The 16826-nt window shown below is 40.5% G+C and overlaps 1 protein-coding gene across 1 annotated transcript in view; it reads left to right on the top strand.

Annotated features, from left to right (window-relative positions):
* NKD1 (NKD inhibitor of WNT signaling pathway 1) overlaps nucleotides 1–16826 on the top strand; it is a 143180-nt gene that overhangs the window by 114876 nt on the left and 11478 nt on the right. Inside the window, exons 7-9 of the mRNA XM_073604988.1 lie at nucleotides 4666–4813; nucleotides 6945–7026; nucleotides 11390–11520. Of these exons, the coding sequence (XP_073461089.1) occupies nucleotides 4666–4813; nucleotides 6945–7026; nucleotides 11390–11520 (361 nt within the window). The remainder of the gene's footprint in view (nucleotides 1–4665; nucleotides 4814–6944; nucleotides 7027–11389; nucleotides 11521–16826) is intronic.

Here is a 16826-nt window from a genome sequence, read left to right as displayed (position 1 = left end):
TATATAAACCAATCGGCCATAACTTTATAGGCACTGACAGGTTAAGTGAATAACATTGATTATCTCAATTCAATGGCATATGAAAGTCCGATGGATATATTAGGCAGCAAGTAAACATATTGTCTCTGAAGTTGGTGTGTTGCAAGCAGAAAAATAGGGCAAACCAAAAAAAGCACCAACAATGAGCATGTCGGCATCAGAACTACAAAGCAATGGAAGAAAGTGGTCTGGTCGATTGAATCACATTTACTTTTACATCATGTGGATGACCCAGTGCGTTGTTTGTTGCTTACCTGGGACAGAGATGGCACCAGGATGCAGTATGGGAAGAAGACAATCCAGAGAAGGCAGTGGGATTCTTTGGGCAATGTTCTGCTGGAAAACCTTGGGTCCTACCATTCATGTGGATATTACTTGAGATGTACCACCTACCTAAACATTGTTGCTGACCATGTACACCCCTTCATGGAAATAGTATTCTTTGATGACAGTGGCCTCTTTCAGCAGAATAATGCAAAAATGTCTCAAGAATGGTTTGAGGAACACAACAATACGTTTAAGGTGTTGTCTTCACCTCCAAATTCTCCAGATCACAATCTAATCAATTATCTATGTGGTATGCTGGAAAAACAAGACAAATCCATGGAGGTTCCGCCTCAAAACTTACAAGACTTAGAGGATCTGCTGTTTGACAGCTTGGTACCAAATACCACACCATACCCTCAGAGGCTAGTGGCATCCATGCCTCGATAGGTCAGGGCTGTTTTGGTGGCAAAAGGGGGACCTACCCAATGTTAGGTGGGTGTTCATAAAGTTTTGGCTGATCAGTGTAAAATACATGTAAGGGAGCTGTTTTAGCTACCAAAGGATTTGTATTTCTGCCCATTTAGTTCTGATATTTTTCTTTTTTACAGTAGCAGACTGAATGACTACAGTTTTGCCCTCTCTCTATTCCCAGCCCATTGGCTGGATAATGAAAGAGTAGCAGCAGACTGACAAGGTCATCACTATGCTTATGCAGGCCATACATGAAGCGAATATTTTTGCTGCAACCAAGGAAAGAAATTTGCTTGATTCTCCCATCAACACAGACAGCGTTGACAGGGGAATCCCTCCCGCTGAGCCATTGTATTCTACTGTCTAGAGGGTGGGGGAAGCCGTCTCCGCCGGGAGAAGACAGTGATTACTGCTAGCGGCTATACCAGTCTGTGGCCAGCCTTACTCTGCTTCTTCCTCCAATTAGCATGTTTCTTGTTGGTACATTTGCATGCAGTATACCAGATTGACTCCTAATCCTAATATGCCTGCTGCTATATAGTGTATTGCAGGAGGCTGATATCAAATCAAACTCAAGTACTTTAGGGCCTCGTGTACACTGCTGCTTCTAAACGGACATTTAGGAGCAGTTGGGCATTTTTTTTCAACTGCTCCTGAACTCTCCTCTATGTTATCTTATCAGTACATGTACACAGGGTCATTTACAGTCGTTTCTAGGCAATTGAGTTTAGAGGTTTTTCTTGGAATGCAAAAAGATGGGTTCAGAAGCTGAGTTTGGAGGCATTTCAAGCGCTAAACGCTTCTAAATGCGGTAACTCGCATTTTGTTTACAGGCGTTTTTCATTTTTGGCTATTTTAAATGCTTCTAAACGCGAACGCCCCATGTAAATGCAGCAAAATGGACATTTTAAACATGGGTTACTATCTGTCAAGTAAAATCGTTCAGGAGAGGTTGTAAAAACGCCCCATGTAAATGAAGCCTAAGTTGCCATATTTTAAAAATAAACATAAGGATTTATTTATTACCCAGCTGCATTAATTTATATCTTTTATTGGTGCCCAGGGTTCAGATTTTAAAATATTGTTATTATACTGAAAATAAAAATGGTATGACACATTTCATTGTTTAGAAGTCTAGATTGAGAACAATGAGAAGACATTGCTTCAGCTGTCAGATAAGCCGAATTTCGGTGAATATCAATATGATATCCCTCTGGTATCTTCAGTAAGTGTTCAAGAGATTTTCACATAATAAGGGTACTTTGGTTGTGGAACATTTTAGAATATAATAGTCCAAACTCAGTTTCATTTTATTTCCTATGCAGCAATGATTTGTGGTATAATGTTGAAGGATCACAAAAAAATGATAAAAAGATTCAATTTTACAGTTGGTAATCCTTTTGATTTGTGCTCAGTTAAGTCATAATGGACATATGTTGAGTACTTAGTGGACTGTCAGTGGTCCAAAGACTGGTGGCAGAAGAATCTGGATTTTCTGAGCCCCCTTTCCAGTTTAAAATATGTTTCAGATTTTGAGTTGGCAGAGCTTATAAAAGTTTCTTCATCTGCCGTTGTAAGGGAAGGGGATGAATGGATCGGATCTTAATGAAGATCATTTTTATTTATATATCTCCTAGTTGTAGGTTGATTTTAAATGTATGCCATTTCTATATGTATATGTGCAAAAGTCATTAGTTAGGTTATTAGTATGAAAATACCCCAGTTCGCATATTTGAAAGTTTTAATTGAAAAAATAAATCCTAGCAGTACTGAATACCTTTTTTACTAGCAAGATTCCATTCTTATCTTAGAGCTGACCTTAAAGCAGGAGCTTTTAATGTTTGTACTTCTGATCGGTACATTATTCTCTTTGCCAGTCTTCTGCATATGAACTGTCTCATTACCAGGATGACATGTTCCGTGACTCTCTTGCCAAGTGAGTGTAGAAAACACCCCGCTTCTAATGGCTTTGATGAGCCTTTCAGTGCTGTCTTTGTGAGCGTGTTAAGATAACGGCATAGCTTTAATACTCCTGTTGAAAAGAATTAGCTAATAGCGTACTTTCCTCAATTGACAGTCCAATTTATTTTGCTCTTGAGGTCTTTTTCTACAATTGACAGGCTGCCCTGTAATTATCTTTGTAAGGAAAAATGGCTAATCGGGCTCTGATAATTGAACTAATGTTTTGTGATCCGTAAAACGTTATGAGCATGTTTGAGCTATAAAAGAACAAGATCACTCGTTTTGCTGCTCTGTTCCATTAACTCTTTCAGCCATTGCAGTGTCTTTCTTGGCTTTTTATCCTTACAGGGTTCCTCTGCTCTTAACTGGCATCATAGTTTTTGGAGATGATAAAAAATTAATTCAGTTAACTCATTCTTCCTGTTGAGTTTATAATTTATTTCATATTATAGAGAATACAACCCAATGAGTGGGGACACCTCTTTTTTTCAGGGGCAGTAAGTTTCACCTGTGGTGAAAAAACTGTAGAAACAAATATTCTTACAAAACTCATTTATGATATTCATTGATAGGCAAATTTCCCAACGAGAAAGATGAACTATATCATCTAGATCTAGATCTTCATCTGTATTTTTCCACCTTCGGAACTACCTAGACTTTACTCCTTGCTCAGATGTTGCACACACATTGTGAAAGCATTGTCCCATTTTCTGTCTATGTTGGAATTATCTGCATGTAATAATGAGCAATTCCAACACTTATAAATGCATGTTATCAAGCTGTTGGTAAGACATACTGTATACTGCCCAGTGTCCATAAGATATTTTGCTCATTGGTTGCATTGTTCAAAATAGAAATAGCTAACCTTAGTATCCTGAGAGGTTTTACAAAATGATTTAATAGACCATTGGTGTGTGCAGCCTATTGCATTAGGGTATGCACCCCAGAGACCAAACCTCAGCAGAGCAGTGGACGGTGTCAGTAGAGCAGAGATTGGTGTCAGTGGGGCAGTGGACGGTGTCAGTAGTTTTTATATTTTTATTATTTTGTACAATGTTTTTTATTTATTCCTTTTTTTTTACAAATTTTTTTATTGTTTTTTTAGGAGCCCCGGGCTTTGGTGAAATATCAAGGGTCTAAACAGACCCCTGATGTCTCACTTTTGAGACCAAGAAAAGGACTGAGAACAGTGCTTCCCCAGTTGCTTTCTCTGCAGCCTGAGCTGCACTGGATAGTGAAGGATTGTGAAGTGCTCTGTGCTGAGCAGCATAGTTTGCTATACTTCAGTTAAGAATGAACACAGGAGTGATTGATACAGATCACTCACTGTGTTCATTCAGAAAAGGAAAGGTCCAATACATGAAATATTTACCAGTCCCTTCACCCGCACTCAATTGTGAAACTACCTCAGCAGCAGCCGAAGGGAGAGGAGGAAAGCTGGCAGCACTGCAAGGGGAGAGGGAAGGCACCAGAAATCAGGGGGGTTCAGTACATCACTGGATGATTGGGAAGTGCCCTGGCACACCCTGTGTCAGAAACACAGCTAACACTTTGCTGCAAGAACATTTAAACATTTGCCACTGGGCAAAGTAGAGTCTTCAAAATTCTTACAAGGGTCAGACACCAAGATAGGTAATATACACAGTTGAGGGTAAATCGGTGGTTTTACTGCCTTGTCTTTTATATTGGTTGAAATTAATAGATTGTGCTTTTAAATATTTCTTTTGGAAGAACATTGAGAGCTAAAACATACAGCTAAATATCTATTCCTAAAGGTCAAGAAAATATTTGAATATTGTGATTACCACTGACAGTAGCTGACAACTGTCTGTGAGAGTTTAAATTTAGTTATTTATTTTTTAATTAGAATCCAGGAATTGTTTTTTTTTCATAATCATTTATTATGGTATTATTGAATTTCTCCAGGACATTACAAGTTTGCTTCATACTATATATGAAGTCTTTGATGCATCCGTGAATCACTCAAGTAGCTCCAGTAAAACCCTGAGGGTCAAGCTGTCAGTGGCTCCAGATGCCACCCTGAAGAAGAGAACCACCCTGCTCAACCATGCAGGTAATCCAAATTGTCTTCTTTGGTGGTCGGCTCTTTGAAAGATGACACTTGCTTATATTTGTGTAATAGAAGATATTCAAACCTCTGTGTCTTTGCTAGTTCCTAGATTTACATTAGCTGCCATTTTAACAGTGAACATACCAAATATAATCTAGGCTTCATGTAAAATCGTATCAGCTGTCATTAAAATGATTAGTAATACAACCCCGCTTACAAAAAAAAGCTGGGACGCTGTGTAAAATATACATGAAAACAGATTGCAATGATTTGCAAACTTCATAAACCCATATTTTATCCACAATAGAAAATAGAAAACATATCAAATGTTTAAACTTAGAAAATGTACCATTTTAAGAATAAATAAGGTAATTTTGAAATTGATGGCAGCAACACGTCACAAAAAAGTTGGGACGGCCATGTTGTAGCATCCCTCTTCTTTTAACAACACTCTGGGAACTGAGACCAGTTGCTAGAGTTTTGGGAAAGGAATGTTGTCCCATTCTTGCCTGATCTAGGATTTTAACTACTCAACAGTCCTGGGTCTTTGTCGTATTTTTTTTATTCATGATGCACCAAAAATTTTCAATTGGTGAAAGGTCTGGACTGCAGGCAGGCCAGTGAAGCATCGGCACTCTTCTACTACAAAGCCATGCTGCTGCCATAGATGAAGTATGCGGTTTAGCTTTGTCCTGCTGAAATATGCAAGACCTTCCCTGAAATAGACATTGGATGGGGGCATATGCTGCTCTAAAACCTGGATATATCTTTCAGCATTGATTCTGCCCTTCCAGATGTGCAAGCTGCCCATTCCATACGCACTAATGCACCCCCATACCATCAGAGATTCAGGCTTTTGAACTGAGCGCTGATAACAAGCAAGAAGGTCCCTCTTCTCTTTAGTCCAGAGGACACGGCACCCGTGGTTGCCAAAAAGAATGTCAAATTTTTATTTGTCTGACCACAGAACACTTTGCAACAGACCATTTTAAATGAGCTTTGGCCCAGAGACGATTTTGGATCTTTTTTTGGATTGTGTTCAAATATGGTTTCTTCTTTGCATAATAGAACTTTAACCTACATTTGTGGATGGCAGCAAACTGTGTTCACGGTGATTCTGAGCCACTGGAGTCATGCCCATCACATAATCATGCCCATTTTTAATGCAGTGCAGCCTGAGGTCCCAAAGATCACAGGCAAAGTGATTTCTCCAGATTCTTTAAAACTTTTGATGATATTGTGTACTGTTGATGATGATATATGTAAAGTCTTTGCAATTTTGCATTAAGAAACATTATTCTGAAATTGTTCAACAATTTTTAGATGCAGCTTTTTACAGATTTGTGAATGTCTGCCTATCTTTACTTCTGAGACATGAGACAGTGCTAATTTACTTAATTAGCTACAAAATGTTTTTCCAGCTCTTCCTTGTTAGTGCCACTTAATTTGCCAGCTTTTTGTTGCCCTGTGCTATCTTTTTTTGAGACCTTTTTTTTAGTTTTTTATTTTTAATAAATGTGTAAAGATTTCAAACAAACTTCTTTCACATTGTCATTATGGGGTATTGTTTGTAGAATTTTGAGGAAAATAATGAATTTAATCCATTTTGGAATAAGGCTGCAACATAACAAAATGTGGAAAAAGTGAAGCACTGTGAGAACTTTCTGGATGCTATGTAATTGCCCAAAAAAGATGTAAAATTAGTACAAGCCTGATAATTCCTTAACCAGTCTCCAAATTCTATTCAGCGGTTCAAAAATATGAGCTCCATTCTGAGAATACAAAATGCTATTCTCTTACACCTCTAAAAGTTTTGCCTGTACCACACATGCACTTATCATCTGATGGAGAAGGTGGATGCTCTTACCCCAGTCTGCAAAATGTTGTACCTGTTTGGATTTATATAATATATCCATGGATTGAGGTTAGCTATACCTTCCTCATCAGTTACATACTGTAGCACTACTATACGTAGAAAAAATGATTGAAGTATGTTGGGTGATAGAGTGCTGACAGAGCTAGCCACAAAGTGAATTTCGGGTGGTTTATCAGCAACCAGACGGGTATTCACTCAGTTTATGGCCATAGGGAGTTGCATGTTTATCAATCATGTGACTGTTTTGATTTTTTGCAGAGGTGCAAAATGGGAGACACAGAAGTGACAGCAAGGTCAATGAAGACTTACGGAACTCTGAAAAAAGACGTGGATTGGGAAGGTAAATATTCTTAGACTGTAACCCTAAGCATAACCCTTTTTCCTTTTGGACAATCTCTTGTAGCATCCTTGATAGGAAGTGAAGGAAAATTTCCTCAACAGTACACAGAAAGCAAAAAAAGAACCTGGCAGGGTTTTTAACTTTTCCTGACTTTATACAAACACATTAAAAAAAAATCGCTTTGCACAGTGTAAACTTTAAAGTCTCATTTATAGAATAATTTTCATTGTTAAATGCGTGCATTTCCAATGAGATGATCCCCCTCATGTATGGTTTCCTTATACATTCTGTAGGCCACATATACAGAAGCTGTATCTTTTATATATATAAAAAAGATACTATTAAATCTGCAATTATGAATTGAAAAGAAAAGTCTGAAGGTCCCATGTCCCTGCTGGATTATTTTTTTTGGCAGCAGCTGATCTAATTTCCCCCCCAATGCTCCGTTATTTCACATTCCAAGCATGGCTGTAGCTTCTTGTCTGTGCTGGGTCTCTCTGCATAGAGACCTTTTGGCGCTAATTTAGTCCATTCTTTGTGATAAAAAGTATTCTGAGGGCCCCAGAAGCTAGACTGCTTACGGTCCTGGGATTTACAGAATTTAGGTTTTGGAAGATAGAGACAGACAAAGGAAAAGGTAAAAGGCGTTGTTATGTCTGAAGGTTGGAAATGTTATGCCTAGATATAGAGAAGCAACAGGGACAGTTCTAGGAGGACACATAAACATTCCCTGAGAAATAAAAAGTTGAATAATAGTTGTGAAGTAACTAACCACCACTCAATTCCATAGGACTTAAATTGTGTCTGCCGTTATTTAGTAAGTTAGTATTTAGTTATTTAGTAAGTTTAGTAAGTAAAATGCTGTAGAATACAGGATATACATATTCCATAAAAAATGAACTCCATGCAAAGCTATATACTCAATGATTTTAGTTGAGGCTGCTTTCTTACATGCCAAATAGTTTGTATTTCTGTCTATCAAATCCTGAGATTCCCACACCCCTGCAAATAATAAAGACAGGTTTTTCTTTTTTTTTTCTGACTTTTGAGAGCACAGCAAGTTTAAATCCCAACCCAAAGCCCATAATTGGATAGTGAAGTAGCAGCGGCAGCAAACTGATGCAATCAATCCACTGCACTTTTTTTTCTCACCACACCTGTTTGCTATTTATTACAATTGATCACATGTTCCATGTCACACTAGTATATATTTGTGGCAAACCTTTTTGGTTGTGTAGATATGATTAAGCACTATTGAAAGTGTGAAACGCGTCAGTAATTTCATCCTGTACCCTGCTGCTGTATGAATTTTTGTTATTTTATACAATCAAGGCATTTGTATTGGAGTGCAGCTGTCCAGATTCTCCTTCATTGCATTTAATCCACTGCACTCTCCTCCTGTCAGCATGGTATCTGTCAGAACGTGTACATCCAGCTCACCTATTAGGTTTTAGCACTATCCCAGTCAGAGTGGACAGAGGGTTACAAAAGGCCAATATCAATTAATTCTCAGGTATTTGCACTAATCATGTTTAAAAATAAATGTAGGTTTTCATGGAATACATAATTACATTAATTGGTGTCTTCCACATTTGCATGGAGTTCAGCTTTAGTCCTTGCATGTTATAGTGTTTGTGGTTAGTAGAGCTGCACGATTCTGGCCAAAATGAGAATCACGATTTTTTTGCTTAGGATAAAAAGATCATAATCTCTCACGATTCTCGCGGCGTAAAATCTTTCAAATTATACAAAAAAAATTGGGCTAACTTTACTGGTTAGTCAAATTGCATTTGAAACCGCTGCGCAAATACATAAAATATTGCAACAACTACCATGTTATTCTCTAGGGTCTATACTAAAAAATATATATATAATGTTTGGGGGTTCTAAGTAATTTTCTAGCAAAAAAAAAAAGAAAAAGATTTTATCTTGAAACCAACAAATGTCAGAAAAAGGTTTAGTGTTTAAGTGGTTAAACTTTCCTCACTTAGAAGTCTATTCCTTTGACAAATTGTTACAATGTTTAGACTTCGTTCCACTGCTAAAGAATGTTGTGATTCTTGGCAGACTGCCCATTTTTTTTCTTCCTTTCTTTTGATGGCTGTGGCTTCAGAAGAGCAGAGAGAATTCTTCGCATAGCAAGAATCGTGAAACACTTTTGTCAAGATCGCAACGGGGTAAAAATTGCGATAACGATTCTTGACGATTAATCGTACAGCTCTAGTGGTTAGGTTATTGGAGAGTTGAGTATCACAATGTCTTATGTTCCAAGTTGGTTTTGGTGAGTTTTCTGAAAGCTTATTAAAACCGCTCGATCTAATAGAAGTCTACTATCTAATAAGTAACTCGCGCAAAAACCATGGGTATACTGCGCTTTGAGAAAACCGCATCAGTTTGAAAATGCCCCAGGAGTACTGGAGGGAGTTTTTTTTCAGATTAGCAGCTGTATCTGTTTGAACTTAATTCTTCCTCACCTTAACCTCTCAAGACTGTTTTGGCAACATGCACACAGAATTGGCCTTGAAATGGAATTTCAAGCAGACAGATAAGCACACATTTAAAATACAGTTTCCGTATATTAGTGGTTTGTAGACAAATATGTCCTAATTTTGTTCATTCACATGTCTACCACTAGAAATGATAATCTATTTTAAAGTGACCTAACAAAAAACAATTGCGCGGTCGTGCGACGTGGCTCCCAAACAAAATCAACATCACCTCTGCGGTTTTTATTTTTGCGCTATAAACAAAAAAAGAGCGTCAATTTTGAAAAAAACGCATAATTTTTTACTTTTTGCTATAATAAATATCCCCAAAAAATATCTAAAAAAATTATTTTCCTCAGTTTAGACCGATACGTATTCTTCTACATATTTTTGGTTAAAAAAATCGCAATAAGCATATATTGATTGGTTTGCGCAAAAGTTATAGCGTCTACAAAATAGGGGATAGTTTTATGGCATTTTCATTAATCATTTTTTTTTTTTACTAGTAATGGCAGCAATCAGCGATTTTTATCGTGACTGCGACATTATGGCGGACACGTCGGACAATTTTCACACATTTTTGGGACCCTTGGCATTAATACAGCGATCGGTGCAATTAAAAATGCACTGATTATTGTAAAAATGTCACTGGCAGTGAAGGGGTTAACACTAGGGGGCAGTGAAGGGGTTAATGTGTGTACTTTGTATGAGCAGAGGATCTGTCAGTTCTCCCCTCAGAGAACCGGAAACTGTGTGTTTACACACACAGTTCCGGGTTCTCCCTGTGCCCCGAGCCATCGCGGGAGCCCGGCAGTGATCGAGACCGCATCAGCTCAGGTCCAGCAGGGCTCACGCTCCCCTATTGGCCGTCTATGGTACCGCCATACCATGACGGTGATTCGCGCAGCCGAGCCATGTTGCCGTAGTATAACTGCGGCGGCTGGTCGGCATGCGGTTAACCTTGCCCTGCTTCTAATCGCATATTTTAGACCTGAAAACATGCTTCTTAATTGGAGCAGTAGCTTTTTTTCCCCCAATCCCTTTCCGTTGAGCATATCTCTTACCTCTTTTGTATAAGAGGCACAACAAATGATATTCAGTTAAAGTCTTGTAAGGAAAAAAGTTCACTACGCTGCATGCTATGTTATAGGAGTCTAAAATGTAAGGTTCTAGAGGAGAACTATGAATAAAATGATTATTATGTTCCCTAATACTAATCTGAGAGACTGCCAATACGCATCAGCAAAATGTTATATACAGTAGGTTGCATTCTATAAAAATTTGTTTAGGTTTCAAAATGGCAGCCTTAGGCACAATTGCATGACTAGTACATTTTAAAGGTCAACTAAACTGCCACACCTAATGAAAAATGTTTTGCCCCTGGAGCTTTATGACATAATGTGCTAGTAGGCTTATCTACCAAAGCGATCTCCAGCATTGCAATTTCAGCACTTCCCTCCATTACCTGTGTTTCCAAGTTCAGAGTGTTCTGCCTTTAAATTTGCTGGGACTGGAAAATGTCACTCTTGCGCATGCATACACGTTACTTTGTCCTTGCACAGAAACATGTTGACACTGTACACTGAGCTGTGCATGTACAGCTAAGTATACACTTACAGAACAGAGTGCTGGCAGGGAGCCTCAACTTTGACAGAACACATACAGTCTTTACTGTCCTAAAAAGCCTACCTGTCAGCACTTTTTGCCACTTTTAGTTCCACTTTAAGAGTAAGCTAAGACAGGGTGATAAAAAGAGAAGAAAATTCCTCCAGATTGTAATAAAAAAAAATAAACAAAGTTGATGCAAATTCTTTTATCTGTTCATAGATGTTAAGAGTGGTTCCCAGACATATCCTGTTCTTTGTTATCTCTCATAGACATAACCCAGCTGAAAATGAAACAGAACAGACTGAATGTCTGAGGCAATGTGTGGATGAAAACATTGAAAGGAGAAACCACTATTTGGATCTTGCAGGAATAGAGAACTACACTTCAAGGTTTGGACCAGGTGTGTATTCCTGACAATTGGGGCATAAAAAAGTTAGTTGTGTTCATCTGAAAACTGCGTCTGTGTTTTAGATATTAGTAGAGATTCCGTACATATTGCATGAGAATGATGTGTAACATCAGTACACAGTATTGGGTATTGCTTTTGTGCAATATCTATGCATAATCGAATGGCATACAGAATCCATACATGCTTAGGCAGGCAAGACGGTCAATATTTCACTATTGAGCTGCCTGATTGGAATCAGACTTTGGGGATCTAAATTGCCTTTTTACACATGTGCTCTTCTGCTTTGATACTGCTGTATTTAGGCTCTAAAAATATGCTGTAATGACAGCTGAATTATAGAGGGAATCTCAGAAACAGCCAACTGTTAATACAATGCTGTTAGCAGCTGTTCGCTATGGTGATTCTCTATGCATGTGCAAGTGCTGTAAATTTTTAGCAACTAAATACGGAAGTATAAATGTGAACCAGCATGTTTGTAAAAAGATACTTTAGAAAGTGAATTGTAATAACCAGGGTTCTCTCTGCTGTTCACACTAAGGCTCCATGCACACTGGAGCTGATAAACTGCAGTTTATTGGAGTTTGGGAATTTTTTTTAAAAGCCCATAAACTCCACTCTATGTTAGCCTATGTGTCCATGCACACATGAACGTTTTTTAGCTTTAATGAGCAGTGGAGTTTATGGGCTTTTTTCTAAATGCCAGAAATTTGCGTTCAAGAGCAGTACTGGAAATGCCAGACACCGGTAAAAGGTGTTAAACGAGGGTTAACGCTGTAAAAAGAGCGTTAAGCCTCGTTTGGCGTTTCTCTGTCTCTTTTCAAAATCAATGGTTCCCTATGGGAGCCCATTGATTTGAATAGCAGTCGCACCGCAAGTCGGATCATGATGATCCGACTTGCGGTGCAACTTGTGTGCTGAGGATGAAGGGGAACCCCGCCACAATGAAAAAAAATTGACGTGGGGGTTCCCCCCTCAGACAATACTAAGCCCTTGTCTTTGGCCCCCCAAAATCCATACCAGACCCTTTTCCGAGCACGCAGCCCGGCCAGTCAGGAAAGGGGGTGGGGACGAGCGAGCCCCGCCCCCTTAACCGTGCCAGGCCGCATGCCCTCAACATTGGGGGTAGGTGCTTCGGGGCAGGGGGGGGGGGGGGCGCTGCACCCCCCCCCCACCTCAAAGCACCTTGTCCCCATGTTGATGAGGACAAGGGCCTCTTCCCAACAACCCTGGCCGTTGGTTGTCAGGGTCTGCGGGCGGGGGGCTTATCGGAATTCGGGAGACCTCACCCCCTTATAACGTCACCGTCCCATCATGCCCTGGGTGGTGACGTCATAAGGGGGTGGGGTCACCAGATGACATCACCTGGTGACCACGCCCCATGCCTATATAAGTCGTTGCGCAACGCGCACCCGGCATTACAGTGGGAGAGACCGTCGTGTCAACATCGGAAGAAGAGCAGAGGGGAGAAGATGACAAAGAAGACCGGGCCACCGCTAGCAAAAGAGCGGCAAAAGAGCAGAAGATAGCGGAGGAGCCCAGCAGAAGAACCTGAGAGCGGGAGAAGACACTGGAGACCGGGAGAAGAGGCCAGAGAGCGAGGAGAAGGAAGAGACCCCGAAGTCAGAAGAAGACCCCCGGAGCTGACTAATAAACTACTTTAAAAACCTGTGTAGTGTGTGTTATTTTTGACACTTTTCCCAGGTTAATGGGTAGGGGTACGATGTACCCCATACTCATTCACATAGGGTGGGGGGCCAGGATCTGGGGGCCCCCTTAATAAAGGGGGCTTCTGGATTCCAATTATTCTGCCACCCGCAGACCCTGACAACCAACGGCCAGGGTTGTCGGGAAAAGGCCCTTGTCCTCATCAACATGGGGACAAGGTGCTTTGAGGTGGGGGGGCGCAGCGCCCCCCCCCCCCCCCCGCCCCGAAGCACCTACCCCCATGTTGAGCATGTGGCCTGGTACGGTTAAGGAGGGGGGGCGCTCGCTCATACCCACCCCCTTTCCTGACCGGCTGGGCTGCGTGCTTGGATAAGGGTCTGGTATGGATTTTGGGGGGACCCCCACACCGTTTTTCCGGCGAAGGGAGTTCCCCTTAAAATCCATACCAGACCGAAGGGCTTGGTATTGTCTGAGGGGGGAACCCCATGTCAATTTTTTTTTTAATTGTGGCAGGGTTCCCCTTCATCCTCAGCACACAAGTCGCACCGCAAGTTGGCTCATAATGATCCAACTTCTGGTGCGACTTCTATTCAAATCAATGGGCTCCCATAGGGAACCATTGATTTTGAATAGAGGCAGAGAAACGCGGTTAAAAGCTAGTGCCGCTAAACGTACACTGACAGCAATACAAAACGCTGATAAAATCGCATTTTTAAAGCCAGCAATCCGATGTTCAGAACGGCCGTTTATGAGCTCCAGTGTACATGGAGCCTAACTGTAACCGTGATGTTTGTATAAGCTTATCTAAACCCAAAAACATAAAATGCACATATTGTAGCTTACCAGTGCTTGGCTGCATTAGTGTTCACTTTCAGAGCCAATAATATTTTCAGCAAATGCGAAAATTCTTGATGATCCTTCCAGAAATGCAATGTTTTTATTTACCGTGAACATAAAAGAAGGCACAAAAACCTCATCTATATGGTAAAAAATACTAGTCCAATCAATGCACCGTGTAATGGAGATAAACAATAGCAGACAGAGTCTTAATTCTGAAATCTTTATTCTGCAAAACATTATTCAGTTTAATGGAATGCCTATCCACAGCATGAAAGGGAGCACAGAAAGTGTTGGATTGTAGAAGGTTGGACTGGTTGGGAAACGAGGAGTTTACTTTCAAATCTGTTGCTTTCAGTTATTGGCTTCTTTTTTCTCAGATCTCACAGAAGTCAGATGAATAGTACTGAGCATACTCAGAAATCCTGTGGTGAAATCAGGAATCGTAGTAGATTTAAATCTGATGTGGGCAATTGTCTTCTGCCAAACAAGAGCCTCTAACAACAAAGCACACATCTAGGCAGACATTTACAGTGGGGACGGAAAGTATTCAGACCCCCTTAAATTTTTCACTCTTTGTTATATTGCAGCCATTTGCTAAAATCATTTAAGTTCATTTTTCCTCATTAATGTACACACAGCACCCCATATTGACAGAAAAACAGAATTGTTGACATTTTTGCAGATTTATTAAAAAAGAAAAACTGAAATATCACATGGTCCTAAGTATTCAGACCCTTTGCTGTGACACTCATATATTTAACTCAGGTGCTGTCCATTTCTATTGATCATCCTTGAGATGGTTCTGCACCTTCATTTGAGTCCAGCTGTGTTTGATTATACTGATTGGACTTGATTAGGAAAGCCACACACCTGTCTGTATAAGACCTTATAGCTCACAGTGCATGTCAGAGCAAATGCGAATCATGAGGTCAAAGGAACTCCCTGAAGCGCTCAGAGACAGAATTGTGGCAAGGCACAGATCTGGCCAAGGTTACAAAAAAATTTCTGCTGCACTTAAGGTTCCTAAGAGCACAGTGGCCTCCATAATCCTTAAAAGGAAGACGTTTGGGACGACCAGAACCCTTCCTAGAGCTGGCCATCTGGCCAAACTGAGCTATCAGGGGAGAAGAGCCTTGGTGAGAGGGGTAAAGAAGAACCCAAAGATCACTGTGGCTGAGCTCCAGAGATGCAGTCAGGAGATGGGAGAAAGTTGTAGAAAGTCAACCATCACTGCAGCCCTCCACCAGTCGGGACTTTATGGCAGAGTGGCCCGACGGAAGCCTCTCCTCAGTGCAAGACACATGAAAGCCCGCATGGAGTTTGCTAAAAAACACCTGAAGGACTCCAAGATGGTGAGAAATAAGATTCTTTGGTCTGATGAGACCAAGATAGAACTTTTTGGCCTTAATTCTAAGCGGTATGTGTGGAGAAAACCAGGCACTGCTCATCACCTAATACAGTCCCAACAGTGAAGCGTGGTGGTGGCAGCATCATGCTGTGGGGGTGTTTTTCAGCAGGACAACTGGTTGCAATCAACGGAAAGATGAATGCGGCCAAGTACAGGGATATCCTGGATGAAAACCTTCTCCAGAGTGCTCAGGACCTCAGACTGGACCGAAGGTTTACCTTCCAACTAGACAATGACCCTAAGCACACAGCTAAAATAGCGACGGAGTGGCTTCACAACAACTCCGTGACTGTTCTTGAATGGCCCAGCCAGAGCCCTGACTTAAACCCAATTGAGCATCTCTGGAGAGACCTAAAAATGGCTGTCCACCAAAGTTTACCATCCAACCTGACAGAACTGGAGAAGATCTGTAAGAAGGAATGGCAGAGGATCCCCAAATCCAGGTGCGAAAAACTTGTTGCATCTTTCCCAAAAAGACTCATGCCTGTATTAGATCAAAAGGGTGCTTCTACTAAATACTGAGCAAAGGGTCTGAATACTTAGGACCATGTGATATTTCAGTTTTTCTTTTTTAATAAATCTGCAAAAATGTCAACAATTCTGTGTTTTTCTGTCAATATGGGGTGCTGTGTGTACATTGAGGATAAAAAATGAACTTAAATGATTTTAGCAAATGGCTGCAATATAACAAAGAGTGAAAAATTTAAGGGGAACTGAATACTTTCCGTCCCCACTGTATATGGCTTATATATTGCTACCCTGCCTTATATTCTGAATTTTTTTTTAGGGCTTGTGTTGAAGGTCATTGTGCTTTCGTCAATGAGCTAGTGCTTCAGATGTATTCAGCTTGCACTTGACATTACTTTGAGATTATTCAAGAGTTTATTAACAGGTGCATTTGAACTGAAATTGACTTCATTCTGAACTTCGTTTGCCCCCTTCTCTGCTGGATAAATCTGCTTCAAGTTGCTTTTTCATTCCAAAGGAATATGAAAAATAAAAGACACTACACACCAAAATGAGTAAACTACAAATGTATTGAGCAATAGGCTCAAGATCAACAGCATAAATACCCTGACATTTCTCATAATATCCTAACAACCACCTGAGTCCCCCTATTAACCCCTCCCAGACTGGAACCATGGACCACCCTTCAAAAAGAGAAGGATGCAGTCCCAAAGCAGAGCTGAGCCCACCCTCCCTTTAAACAAAAACCTCCCCCACACCAAGGGACCCCGACCCACTCTACCAAAATACACTTGTTGCACCGAGTGCGGTGCTCCACCTTAAAGCCACAGTGGGGGAATGAGGCACCTGCACTAAGTGAGACAGAGATGCAAACTTGACCAAATGGCGCTACATACATGAAAACACAAACCCACAA

The sequence above is a fragment of the Aquarana catesbeiana genome, linkage group LG11, assembly GCF_042186555.1.
Source record: "Aquarana catesbeiana isolate 2022-GZ linkage group LG11, ASM4218655v1, whole genome shotgun sequence".
NCBI classification, from domain to species: domain Eukaryota; kingdom Metazoa; phylum Chordata; class Amphibia; order Anura; family Ranidae; genus Aquarana; species Aquarana catesbeiana.
This window is presented reverse-complemented; position numbering and strand designations above follow the sequence as displayed.